The 13,857-nt window shown below is 41.8% G+C and overlaps 1 protein-coding gene across 7 annotated transcripts in view; it reads right to left on the bottom strand.

The window, feature by feature from the left end:
• The window catches only part of abca2 (ATP-binding cassette, sub-family A (ABC1), member 2), a 79,989-nt gene that overhangs the window by 34,012 nt on the left and 32,120 nt on the right, over positions 1-13,857 (bottom strand). For 5 of the 7 annotated variants that reach the window (XM_045707051.1, XM_045707050.1, XM_045707053.1 and 2 more), the window contains exons 2-6: positions 9,071-9,164; positions 8,984-8,986; positions 2,434-2,545; positions 1,563-1,732; positions 189-310 (exon numbers count right to left, since the gene is read on the bottom strand). In XM_045707051.1, the coding sequence (XP_045563007.1) occupies positions 189-310; positions 1,563-1,732; positions 2,434-2,545; positions 8,984-8,986; positions 9,071-9,164 (501 nt within the window). The remainder of the gene's footprint in view (positions 1-188; positions 311-1,562; positions 1,733-2,433; positions 2,546-8,983; positions 8,987-9,070; positions 9,165-13,857) is intronic. The other 2 variants (XM_045707049.1, XM_014171165.2) reach the window with 1 other exon arrangement.

Raw genomic sequence — 13,857 nt, 5'->3', positions numbered from 1 at the left:
GCAGTCTATACTAACATTGTTTCTTACTTCCTTGTTCATCAGTCATGTCACAACATTTGAATGTAAACTCTGCATTACCCCATAACTAAAACAGTCCCCAGGGGGTAGATGAGGACTAGGGAGGTACAGTGTGTGTGTGTGGGTGGATGGAGCGTGTGTGAGCGCGTGCATGTGACAGGATCACAGACCTCTTTGAGGTTGACAGGAGTGGAGAGCAGCAGGCTGGCGGTGTCATTGGGGAGGGACAGATTCCTGACCAGGAACTGATGGAACACTGACTGGTTCTTCAACACACTGGCTACTGTGAACCCTGCAGGGCAAGAATCACACAGCACAACCACAGATAATACACATGAAGACTTCCAGGAACTGCTTATCCAATAGAAATCGCACAGAACAGTATCAAATGCTAGCAGTATCAAATGCAGTGTATGTACATCCAATAACTTGTAGGGGCCGGGTACGAAAATAAACGAATGGAATTAAGATAGATACCCACAAACTGACAGTTTTGTGGAAGCTACTCTGAAAATGTAGTTTACCAAGCTACCAATTACTTCACACTGGAAGAAGTTAAGCTACACTAAAGCTACCCTTAAGAAAAATATAATTGACTTAACTAAAGTAACTTTGAAAAAGTAGTTCAGTAGATCCAAGCTACTTTTTGAAAAATGATCATATGTACATCTGAAATGTCATAGACTACAAATTGCAAGACAGATCACTTTGGGGTCATTTGCTAGCAGAATGTGTAATTTAGCCTATTCAACACAAAAACTATGTTTCAAGTGAGAATTAGGCAGGTCGGCTGATGAAAAAGAAAGGAAATGATCGCCTACTTCACCCAAAAAGAGTAGTGTGTAGTTCCAGAAGTTAGCTACACCACTACATGGCAAAAAAAAAGTAATTAACGACTGAAAACACTACCTAGATTGGATTTTAGTTCAACTACCACCAAGCTACTGCAAAACCTAGTTAAATTACTAGTTAAACTACATGTAGTTCACTACTCCCCAACACTGCAAACGGATGAATGCTCCTGCAGTTTATTGTGTAATGTTTCCACCCAAAGGTCTTTGCCCTCCTGAAACTTTTTTGTGCATGTGTATCACTTGGGTGTGGCACGCACACACACTGCAGGAAATCACTATCCAGAGGGAGCACTTGTTTCTTTCTAGAATTCCTCAAGCTTATTGATTTCCGTGCCCTGAAAGGACAAACACAAACCTTTGATTTGAAAGGTTAAATTGCTTGTCTTCCAAATCTGTCTACAGCTGGTGTCCTCAATATTGAGAGCAGAGGTAGTTTAGAGAGGTACAGGTTTACTGTGACACAGACACACACACACACACACACACACACACACACACACACACACACACACACACACACACACACACACACACACACACACACACACACACACACACACACACACACACACACACACACACACACACACACACACATAGGGCTGTATAACCGTGTAACCAATGGTTATGAACCATCATGAAAATAAAATAACTGTCATAACCTTTGAAAAACAAATGTGACACACACACCATGGCTGGTGTTGAAATTGTTGTCCAGTGGGTAGGGCCCTGCGGATGTGCTGAGGCTCTCCAGGTGTTGCTGTAGGGACTCCAGCTCCTGGCCCAGTCCTGGCCTGTCTGCTGTGAACAGGTGGTTCTGTAACACCACCTCACGGATCCGCTCCAACAACTGGGTGACACTGGGGGAGGGGAGGGGTGAAATAGAGGAGAGTGAGGGAAAGAAAGGTGGAAAGAGTGGAAGGAGTGAAAGGAAGGGACAAAGAGAGAGAGAGAGAGGGAGAAGACAGATGAGGGAGAGAAGAGAGTGAGAGAGAGAGAGAGAGAGAGCAGACAGATGAGAGAGCGAGAAGACAGATGAGAGAGAGAGAGAGGGAGGACAGATGAGAGAGGGAGATGACAGATGAGAGAGAGAGAGTGTGTGAGAGAGAGAGAGAGAGCAGACAGATGAGAGAGAAAAGAGAAAATAGAGATTATTGAGAGAGGTGTGGGGTATCGTTCTAGGTAAAGACACAATGACAGCCCCCTCCCATTAGGAGAGGCCGACAAATCTAAAAACTAAGCAGAAGGAGATTAATCAATCACATGCATACAATTGCAGGTAATGACCACCATCCAATCCTACTGTTAAGTGTTATGGACATTAACACTGTTAGGACATTAGTGCTTAATGGCATTAAACTATTAGCTGCCTGTCATAAAGGAGAGAGAGAGAGAGAGAGAGAGAGAGAGAGAGAGAGAGAGAGAGAGAGAGAGAGAGAGAGAGAGAGAGAGAGAGAGAGAGAGAGAGAGAGAGAGAGAGAGAGAGAGAGAGAGAGAGAGAGAGAGAGAGAGAGAGAGAGAGAGAGAGAGAGAGAAAAGAAGCTGGGACTGTTTGACTCACGTTGAGTTCTTGTACTGTAGGAAGCCGAACTCGTCCCTCTGGCCGTCGGGACACAGAGACTGCATGATGGGAATGATGCCTGCTGAGGTGAGGGGAGCTGCGCTGTAGAAGGCTGGACATACAGGATGGACACCAGGGAAGGACAGGGGGGACAGGTGGTAGGTAGGGAAGACAAGAATAGAGAGAGTAGACAGGGATAAAGAAGGGCAGGGAGAGATAGGCAGGACACAGATAGGCAGGACAAAGATATATGATTCACAGGAAAAGCAAGGAAGAGCGAGAAGGGAGAGGATTATAGGATTGGTTGGGAGGAGATGGAGGGTTTGAATGTAAATACCAAACCCCAAAAAGTATGTCAAGTGAGTAAAGAGAAAAAGAGAGAGGAAGTTAGGTCACAGATAACACACAGTCAGTAGCCAGAGAGGAGAGGGACCAAGATGTCAGGGCTGAATTCTTGGACATAATGTCATCATTCTGTCTCAACAAAATGTTGCTTTTGTTTCTAAACCACTCATAAATGGTGAGTGCTGGACACGCTTTCACCAAGCCTGCAAAAAAACTAGGTCCATACAAACAAGGTCTGAACATAATGAAAGGTGTCCCGCAGGGGTCGATTCTGGGTCCTGTACTTTTTACTGTTTACATTAACAATATTGATGTCTGTAAGAATGTTTTACCTGCACTTGTATGCCAATGATACTGTTGTGTACGCTATTTTCTGCCTTCATTGTACTAAAGAAAAACTTTATTGATCTGAAATTAGTATTGAATGCAGGTAAAACTAAATATATGTTGTTCTCTAGAGTGCATAAAAATAACTTAATTGAAGCATATGTACTTTGGATGGTGTTCATATTGATAGTGTCCCTACTTACAAATACAGTATCTGGGCATCTGGATAGATGAAAGGCTGCCTTTTAAAAAGCATATTGATGAGTTAGTTAAAAAGCTAAGAATTAAAATGGGTTTCTTCTATAGAAATAGGTCATGCCTCTCGCTAAATACTAGAAAGCAGATTATTCAGTCGATGTTCCTAACAGTTCTAGACTATGGCGTCATCTTCTATATGAACACAGCTGCCACCTCATTAAAGCCATTAGCTACTGTAGATACAGTTTATCATAGCGCACTGTGCTTTATTACGGGCAACAGTTTTAGTACTCATCATTGCATTCTCTACCAGAAAGTGTGTTGGCCATCTTTGATGTCACGTAGATTGATACTTTTCTTTTAGATTTGTTGTTTTTTACTTTTACCCCTTTTTCTCCCCAATTTGGTATCCATTGGTATCCAATTGGTAGTTACAGTCTTGTCTCATCGCTGCAACTCCTGTACGGACTCGGGAGAGGCGTAGGTTGAGAACCATGTGTCCTCCGAAACACGACCCGACCAAGCTGCACTGCTTCTTGACACAATGCCCGCTTAACCCAGAAGCCAGCCACACCAATATGTCGGAGGAAACACCGTACACCTGGCGACCGTATCAGCGTGCATGCGCCCGGCCCGCCACAGGAGTCGCTAGAGCGCGATGGGACAAGGGCATCCTCACCAACCAAATCCTCCCCTAATTCAGGGCTCATCTGTAAAAGAGACCATGTCTCAGTATGACTCCCTGATAAAATAAAGGTTAAATAAAATAATACTGTACAATGGAATGGTCCATGTTTCCATGACTACCGTGGAGAGTTTTTCTTAACCTTTCTCTCTCAGCAGCTCCATCCATCCGCCTGGCAACAACACTCTCTATTCTCTTCAATGATACATGCATTCATCCATTCATCGGGGCGGCAAAGTAGCCTAGTGGTTAGAGCGTTGGGCTAGTAACCGAAAGGTTGCAAGTTCAAATCCCCGAGCTGACAAGGTACAAATCTGACTTGCCTAGTAAAATAAAGGTTAAAAAAAAAAATCCCTCATATTGCACTGTCATGCATCCCTTTGGATATAACAATAAGCATCCTAGCTATCAACAAATAGGCCCCTTTGAGAATGTATTGTTTGATATAACGGTTGCCTTGATTGGCAGTGTAGAGCACTACCTATAAAGGATATTACTAAAAGCTGAAATAGGATCTGTTGATGGTCTATAAATGATTAAATGAATCAACTAGTGTTCTGATGTTAAATGAAGTTTTGTCTGATTGTTCTTAATGTGCAGTGATATTTTGCAGCTTTTTGTTAATATAAGACTTGGGTATAAAAATGAATTACCCCCTGTGATTATAAAAAACTATCCATCTCACCAACGTTGCTTTATCCTAATACAACCCGATGCTAAACTGCTGACACTTACTCTGGTGCTATTACTGTCTCATTGAATAGCCTATAAAAATTGGAAATACCCACTTCTGAGTCAATTCCAGATGAAGGAGTCCTTACGTGAGCACTTCTCATGATGGTCTAGGATGAAGCAGCCCCTAGAGACACTGGTCTAAGGTCAGTTTGTTTTGGGTTTCCCACCTCTGATGGTTAATGTAAGGTTTGGAGAGGGCAAACTGATCCCAGATCTGTGCCTAAGGGCAATTAGTATTCAGAGCTGCTGAGTAATATCTGTCATGTTAAGTGTTACAGTGACAGTGACAGACTCTCTAGTGATGGCAGCCTGTTGAAGACGACAGTCGGTACATCCCACATGTTTTCCTGGCACCACTCTGCCAGGAAGGAGGTTAGAGGTCTGGCAGGAGAACAGCCTCTCCCTCAACGTCAGCAAAATCAAGGAGCTGATTGTGGACGACAAGAAAAGAGGGACGGGGGGGACGCATCAACGGGGACGCAGTGGAGAGAGTCAAAAGCTTCAAGTTACTAAGCGTGCACATCACAGAAGACCTGACATGGACCTACCATACTACTACCACGGTGAAGAAGGCGCAACCTTGAAGGCGCAACACACACAGGGATCATGGCGCTTCTCCTTCCAGGCACTACTAACCCTGTGTCATGGCACAGTAGACTATAAAGATGTTGAAACACAGAACATGCCTGTCAAAAAGTTCTGCTTCTAAGAATGTTGAAGGAATGTTCCTTGATAACTGCGTAGCTGGAATTGAAGTCCTGTGTTGCTTAGTTGGTAAGAGCAGAACACAAGCAAAATCCAAGGTTGTGGGTTCAAATCCCACAGGGATTTCAAAGACCTACACTTACAAAACGTGTATGCATTGTACTGTAAGGAGGCCCGAGCACACCCCCATTTACATCGACTGACTACCTCATCATATTGACTCATCCCATGTGCTGCTGCTACTGTTTTATCTATCCTGTTGCCTAGTCACTTTATTCCTAGTTATATGTACCTATCCACCTCAATTACCTCGTATCCTTGCACATCGACTCGTTACTGGTACTCCGTATTTATAGCCAAGTTACTGTTACTCATTGTGTATTTATTAATACTTTTATTATTCCGTATTATTTCTATATTTTCTTTCTCTCTGCCTTGTTGGGAAGGGCCCGTAAGCATTTCACTGCTAGTCCACACCTGTTGTTTACGAAGCATGTGACTAATAAAGTTTGATTTGACACATAAACACTCAGGCACACACAAACACACACACAGTCAATGCTGCTGTTCTATTATATATCATTTCTTATACTGCGCGGCCAAGACACTGCCAACTTTATATCAGTAAATACTGTCTATTATTACTAAGCATACTAGCTCTTTTATTACTTGCTACAGTATTTTTGACCTTGACTTTTTTCTCTTGTTTTTATTGATATAGATCATTGTTCTGCATTATTGAGGGAGCTAGCCAACAAGTATTTCGCTGCACCTTTTATGCCTGCTGTAAACTGTGTGACGATTTTTTTTTTTTTAAATGTTATCCTATTCCCTATGTAGTTCACTATTTTTGACCAGGGTTAATAGTGCTCTGGTCAAAAGTAGTGCGCTAAATACAAAATCGGGTACCATTTGGGACACAAACAGTCATATCTTCCACATTACAACCCAGTTCAGACCGGACATCTGGTCCCCCTTCACACACTGAGCTCAGGATAAAAGGACACAAGATCATCAAAGGTTTAGTAGATCAGTCAACCAGCAGAAAAGTAGATCAAGTGTCAGTCAGTTAGATCTAGTTCCAGACAGATTCATGGTTCAGGTATGTGATGTATACATGATGTATTATATGTTGCTACCAGTAACTGGTTATCACAGAAACACAGAAACATAGACACAGGCACCCATACTGATTCCCACATACTCACACACACAGACAACATTCACCTTCAAATCCATATGAAGGAATAGTATTTTCACACGGACTGCCCAGTGACTTTATTTGTGATCATGACCGTGTAAGTGCAGTCACAGATAACATTTTGTATTTGCTCCCTACACATTTGAGCCGGTGGTTGTGCGCCCGCGTGTGTGTATGTGTGTGTGTGTGTATGTGTGTGTCTGTATATATGTGGCAGGGTGCCAGTGTGTGCCTTACAGCGCTAACCTGAGCACAAAGCTCTTTAGTATTAGTCAGATGTGTGAAATAGGATCTGTTGGCTGGAGATGACATTGTAGACAGATCCCACCCCAGTCACTGAGAATACGTCCCAAATGGCACCCTATTCCCTATATAATACACTGTCCTGGTCAAAACTAGTGCACTATAAAGGGAACTACGGTGCTGACAACACATCGCCCAGGAGGGGAGGCATACACACACATTTAAAAAAAAAAGTTTGACATTTAAGTTCTTTAACATACACTGTTATCCAGAGGAACTTAAACATACACTGTTATCCAGAGGAACTTAAACATACACTGTTATCCAGAGGAACTTAAACATACACTGTTATCCAGAGGAACTTTAACATACACTGTTATCCAGAGGAACTTTAACATACACTGTTATCCAGAGGAACTTTAACATACACTGTTATCCAGAGGAACTTTAACATACACTGTTATCCAGAGGAACTTAAAGAAGCAATCAGGGTTTAGTGCCCTGCTCAGGAGCACATCGACAGATTTTTCACCTACACACACACACACACACACACACTAGGAGACCCGAGTCAGAGTCAAGGTAAATATAACCATAGATGAGATTTTCATGAATGAGTCAGTCACAGCCACAATAATAAAGACGTATTTGACACTTACAGACTGCTCTAGCATGCAGTGAACATGCATCATGCGGAGGAGACAATAGAGAGTAGAGAGTAGACAATAGAGAGTAGAGAAGAGAGAAAGAAGACAGAGAGAGGGAGAGATATAAAGCGAGAAAGAATAGAGGGCCATAGAATAAAAGAGAGAAAAAAACATATAAATAAAACAGGTGTGTATGTCTGTGGACAATGACAGTGCACAAACTAACATGACTAAACATGACTAACAGTACTATAATGACAACACGACTAACAGTAGTGTCTTTGCAACCAGCCCTTCACTAGCAGATTAGCAAAGCTAATGTTTGCCTTCAACAACTAAACAGAAATAGGTGGCAATTCACAACAACACACGAAGGCTGTCTCAAATGGCACCCTATTCCCTTTAAAGTGCCCTACTTTTGACCAGTAGTGCACTATATAGGGAATACAGTGCCATTTGAGACGCATACATTCTATATTTAGGCCAACATGCGTCTGTATCTACATCTGTATCTACGGGGCTTTGTAGGCTACAGCACTGTTTGAACTGGTGGACCCCTTCCCCACTGGGAGGCAATAGTGAGGTAAGCATGGGAGATTCTCACGCATCCACAGCACAGTAACTAACCAACCACTAACCACCATCACTCCTCAACCCTCTGCATCCTGGCCTCCTCTCATCTTCTTCTGCATTAACCTGGTCCCAGATCTCTTTGTGCTCTTGCCAAATCCATTGCTGTCCTGGTCAGTTGTTGTTACCCCCATATTCAAGTCTGGAGATTGTATTATGGTCAATAATTATAGACCTACACTCAGTATACAAAAGATAAAGAACACCTGCTCTTTCCATGACATAGACTGACCAAGTGAATCCAGGTGAAAGCTATGATCCCGTATTGATACCACTTGTTAAATGTAGATGAAGGGGAGGAGACAAGTTAAAGAATGATTTTTAAGTCTTGAGACAATTGAAACATGGATTGCTTATTTGTGCCATTCAGAGGGTGAATGGGCAGGACTGAAGATTCAAGTGCCTTTGAACAGGGTATGGTAGTAGGTGCCAGGCGCACCGGTTTGTGTCAAGAACTGCAACGTTGCTGGGTTTTTCATGCTCAACAGTTTCCTGTGTGCATCAAGAATTGTCCACCGCCCCAAGAACATCCTGCCAACTTGACACAACTGTGAGAAGCATTGTGTGTGTCTATACTTTGACTGTTACGGTATATCAACATCAATGTCTGATGTTTGTATGTTGTCTGTTCGTATAAATAATGTTTTCCTTGTTTATACTGTATGTTCACCTGCCCGGGGACTGCAGCCTGAAATTAGCTTTGGGCTAAGTCTGGCACAATGCATCTGTTCTCAAGTGTACTGAGACTTATTTTTGTTGTTGTACATTGTCCCTGTTCAAATAAACACAATAATAATGCCAAACAATGTTGTAGGAGTTTGTATGGTAATAAACAGACTGCCACTTAGGCTACTTTTACACCACTTCTATTACTCTTCAATTTTTACACTCTTTTGTGTAGCTCCTTTCTTTCTTTCCTACCTTCCTTGACGGGGATGGCAGGTTTCTTCTGGCGCAGGCCCAGCAGGATGAAGAAGAGGACCAGAGGGATGAAGATCTCAAAGGCCAACACCCACTGTAGAGAGGGAGGGAGGGAGAGAGAGAGTGAAACCGCTGAACAGCTAAACCAGTCTAGGTACAGTAGTTGTAAACAGCACACAGGTGAGGCTACAAGGTTGAATTTAGTTAGCTACTACTTTCTTTCCACATGAACCACTCCTTGTCGATTCTCATTTACTTGGTGATATATCAGCGTAGTGAATGGATTGAGTTGACTTAACCCAGTGTCAGTTATTGATCCATTAAATCAGGGAGTTGGAGTGAAGGTTGTCCAGTTTGCTAAACAAGCACTATTGGCTCATGGACTGGGTGCCAAAACGGCCAGTGCTTCCATAGTGGTCTGCTACAGATATTACTTATGAAGAAAGGGGGGGTATAGAAGATGGAAGATGCAGCACTATAAGAAACACCACACACATACACAAACAAACACACACACATACACCCACTCACACAAATCACTGACACAAATCACACACACATCCACACAAATCAGGTAATCTGTGTTCACTACCTGGTGTATATTGGCAGGAAAAGGAACTAGCACTTTCAATTTCACACGCGTCAACTGACACGAGTCATCTAGTAGTGGAGCCATAGCAGAATAGCAAGACAGTTACAAAATAAATGTAAAAAACACATACAACCAGCCCCTTGCCAGGCTATCATTGCAAATAAGAATTTGATTGACTTGCCAGTTGCCTCATTAGATAAAAGGTTAAATAAAGAAACGTGGGTCTAATTGTTCCTCCTTACGTCTCTCTATGAGAGACGCTACCACTCTCTAAACATTCAACTATACGCGCCTTGAATGCAACAAAGTGATGATTCATAAATCACATCAAGAATGTTGAGGAACGGTAGGTAGGGTTTATGCATCCTGACCAGTATTCAAGAGCGAAAGAGAGAGAGACAAAGAGAAAGAGAGAGAGATGCAGAGAGGAGGAAGTATAGTGGAAAGAGGAAAGGAGAGAGGGGAGAGAGAGAGGAGAGAGAGAAAGAGACGGAGAGGGGAGGAAGTGTAGAGGAAAGAGATGTCATGACTTGCCCTGTTGGGTGAGTCATGACACACACACACACACACACACACACACACACACACACACACACACACACACACACACACACACACACACACACACACACACACACACACACACACACACACACACACACACACACACACACATCCCCACCCACTCCCTTCTATCTCTCCCCCACCAGTTTTATGACCGGTCGTAAATTCTGTGTAGAAACTTTGGGTTTGGCAGGATTGAGGGTAAAGAAACCTCTTTGTTACAAGGAGATTCCTCCTGCCAAATCGGTAACATCAAAAGGTTGAATAATGAAACAATATTGCTGTAGTTCAAGCGGTTGGAGTGGTCCGTGGGCACATATAGAACAATTAAGTCGGATCAGTTGAGTTTTGGGATCCCATGAAGGGCAGTATAACAACATATCTGTATCTCTGAATGTGTATATTTCCCAGTGAATGTGTATATTTTTCCCAGATTCACATCCAAATGTTGGGGAACTGATATGATTAAATATGAAACTATTTGTGAGAAGATGTAATGTGAAGTTAGCCTTCTAAATGAGAGAAGTGTTTTTCATATGAAGTCTTAACCAAGTCAGTGGCCACACCCACGTGAACACACACATTACGTCGGCGTCATGGAACGCCCACTTTTCCCAGAGTGCATAAAACCCACTTCTGACAAAATGTACATTAGACCAAGCAGGCGGATGGTGTGAACCGGAAGTCACGAATGGTTAAGAAATCTACAAAACTAAAGACCAGAGAACGTGAGGAAATGCGTCCCCACGCTGAAATGGTTACCACTCTATAGGCCAACGAGCCCGACAGCATTAGCTGAAAGGTACTGAATGGCTAGAAACTCTGAAACTTTCAAGAGAGAAGAAGAACATCTCTACAAGACTACACATTCACAGTCTGCAGCTGTATATGTAAAATAGTCTAGGAAACTCGACCGAAGAAGAGATAGAAGAACAATTTCCTCCCACCACTATAGATTAGAGGTCGACCGATTTTGATTTTTCAACGCCGATACCGATTATTGGGGAGCCAAAAGGGCCGGTACCGATTAATCAGACGATTTTTTTACATTTATTTATTTATTTGTAATAATGACAATTACAACAATACTGAATGAACACTTTTATTTTACCTTAATATAATACATCAATAAAATCAATTTAGCCTCAAATAAATAATGAAACATATTCAATTTGGTTTAAATAATGCAAAAGCAAAGTGTTGGAGAAGAAAGTTAAAGTGCAATATGTGCCATGTAAAAAAGCTAACGTTTATGTTCCTTGCTCAGAACATGAGAACATATGAAAGCTGGTGGTTCCTTTTAACATGAGTCTTAAATATTCCCAGGTAAGAAGTTTTAGTTTGTAGTTATTATAGGAATTATACGACAATTTCTCTCTATACCATTTGTATTTCATATACCTTTGACTATTGGATGTTCTTATAGGCACTTTAGTACTGCCAGTGTAACAGTATAGCTTCCGTCCCTCTCCTCGTCCCTACCTGGGCTCAAACCAGGAACACATCATCAACAGCCACCCTCAAAGCATCGTTACCCATCGCTCCACATAAGCCGCGGCCCTTGCAGAGTAAGTGGAACAACTACTTAAAGGTCTCAGAGCGAGTGACGTCACTGAGTGAAACGCTAATAGCGCGCACCCCGCTAACTAGCTAGCCATTTTGAGTTGATAGGCTTGAAGTCATAAACAGCTCAATGCTTGAAGGACAGCGAAGTGCTGCTGGCAAACGCATGACAGTGCTGTTTGAATGAATGCTTATGAGCCTGCTGCTGCCTACCACCGCTCAGTCAGACTGCTCTATCAAATATCAAATCATAGACTTAATTATAACATAATAACACACAGAAATACGAGCCTTAGGTCATTAATATGGTCAAATCCAGAAACTATCATTTCGAAAACATTTATTCTTTCAGTGAAATACGGAACTGTTCCGTATTTTATCTAACGGGTGGCATCCCTAAGTCTAAATATTGCTGTTACATTGCGCAACCTTCAATGTTATGTCATAATTATGTACAATTCTGGCAAGTTAATTACGGTCTTTGTTAAGAATAAATGGTCTTCACACAGTTCGCAATGACCCAGGCGGCCCAAACTGCTGCATATACCCTGACTGCTTGCACGGAACGCAAGAGAAGTGACACAATTTCCCTAGTTAAAAGAAATTCATGTTAGCACGCAATATTAACTAAATATGCAGGTTTAAAAATATATACTTGTGTATTGATTTTCAAGAAAGGCATTGATGTTTATGGTTAGGTACACATTGGTGCAACGACAGTGTTTTTTTCGCGAATGCGCTTGTTAAACCATCACCCGTTTGGCAAAGTAGGCTGTGATTCAATGAGAAATGAACAGGCACCGCATCGATTATTTGCAACGCAGGACAAGCTAGATAAACTTGTAATATCATCAACTATGTGTAGTTTAGTGATTATGTTAAGATTGATTGTTTTTTATAAGATATGTTTAATGCTAGCTAGCAACTTACCTTGGCTTCTTGCTGCACAAATGCCGATTACCGATTGTTATGAAAACTTGAAATCGGCCCTAATTAATCGGCCATTCCGATTAATCGGTCGACCTCTACTATAGATACCTCTAAAGTATCTATTCTAACGAACCAAGACCGAGAACCATGTGGTGGTACCTCTAAAGAACATTTCCCTATCCAACGACCATTGGTACATCTGGAAAATCAGTTCTAACAGACACAATCAGAGATTTTCTGTCGAATTACTCCTCAGACGGACCGGCGATTTCAACAGAGAGACAACAAAGGCATACAATCGTAAATATATACATTGCAATTATTTTCGAATGAGCGGCAAAGTATAGCATTTCCCTGAGCATAGTTATCAGCTGTGTGTAGATAGTGAAGTCCTTTGTCTTTTCTCCCGCTCTTTCTTACATGCCTCTCCCTTTTCATTTGGTGTAACAAGCCGTCGTATCGGTTTATTCCGATATTCTGATCTGTCCTGGTTATTAGACTTTTCATTGCATTGTGTTAATAACCAATAACTATACTGTTTGTGTGTTTATGTAATTCTGTGTGATTATTTAGTTAGACAGTAAAACAATAATTAAGCCAATTTGTATATCGCTGATTCATAATTTATGCTAGGGTTCGTGCAGAAGGATTTTGTGACATTCAGAATGAGAATGATAGAAGGTAAATAACAAATAATTAATGACTGATTGATGACTGAAATGTAAGAGATATTTATATCTTTAAAAGTTATTTCGGCAAACGGTAACTCGGTAAATAAACCTTTTCCGTGGTGCCTCAAAATTGCTGATGATGAATTGTTACATGAGTAATTGAATCATCGCAATAATTAAACATAGTTAATCGATTTGATAAAACAATCGTCATCACATTAATGATAGCCAAGTCACGACAGAGAGTAAAGGAGAGAGGGGAGAGAGAGAGAAGAGAGAGAAAGAGACGGAGAGAGTGTAGAGGAAAGAGGAAAGGAGAGAGAATGAGAGAGAGAGAGAGAGAGAGAGAGAGAGAGAAGAAAGAAGAGGAAAAATGAAAAATGTATGTGACAAAAAGAGCAGTGTGCTGATTTTCTCTTCTCTCTCGAGTGTTCAAATAGCTGCTGGTCTCTATGCGCTGCGGATGT

Source organism: Salmo salar, chromosome ssa24, assembly GCF_905237065.1.
Source record: "Salmo salar chromosome ssa24, Ssal_v3.1, whole genome shotgun sequence".
NCBI classification, from domain to species: domain Eukaryota; kingdom Metazoa; phylum Chordata; class Actinopteri; order Salmoniformes; family Salmonidae; genus Salmo; species Salmo salar.
This window is presented reverse-complemented; position numbering and strand designations above follow the sequence as displayed.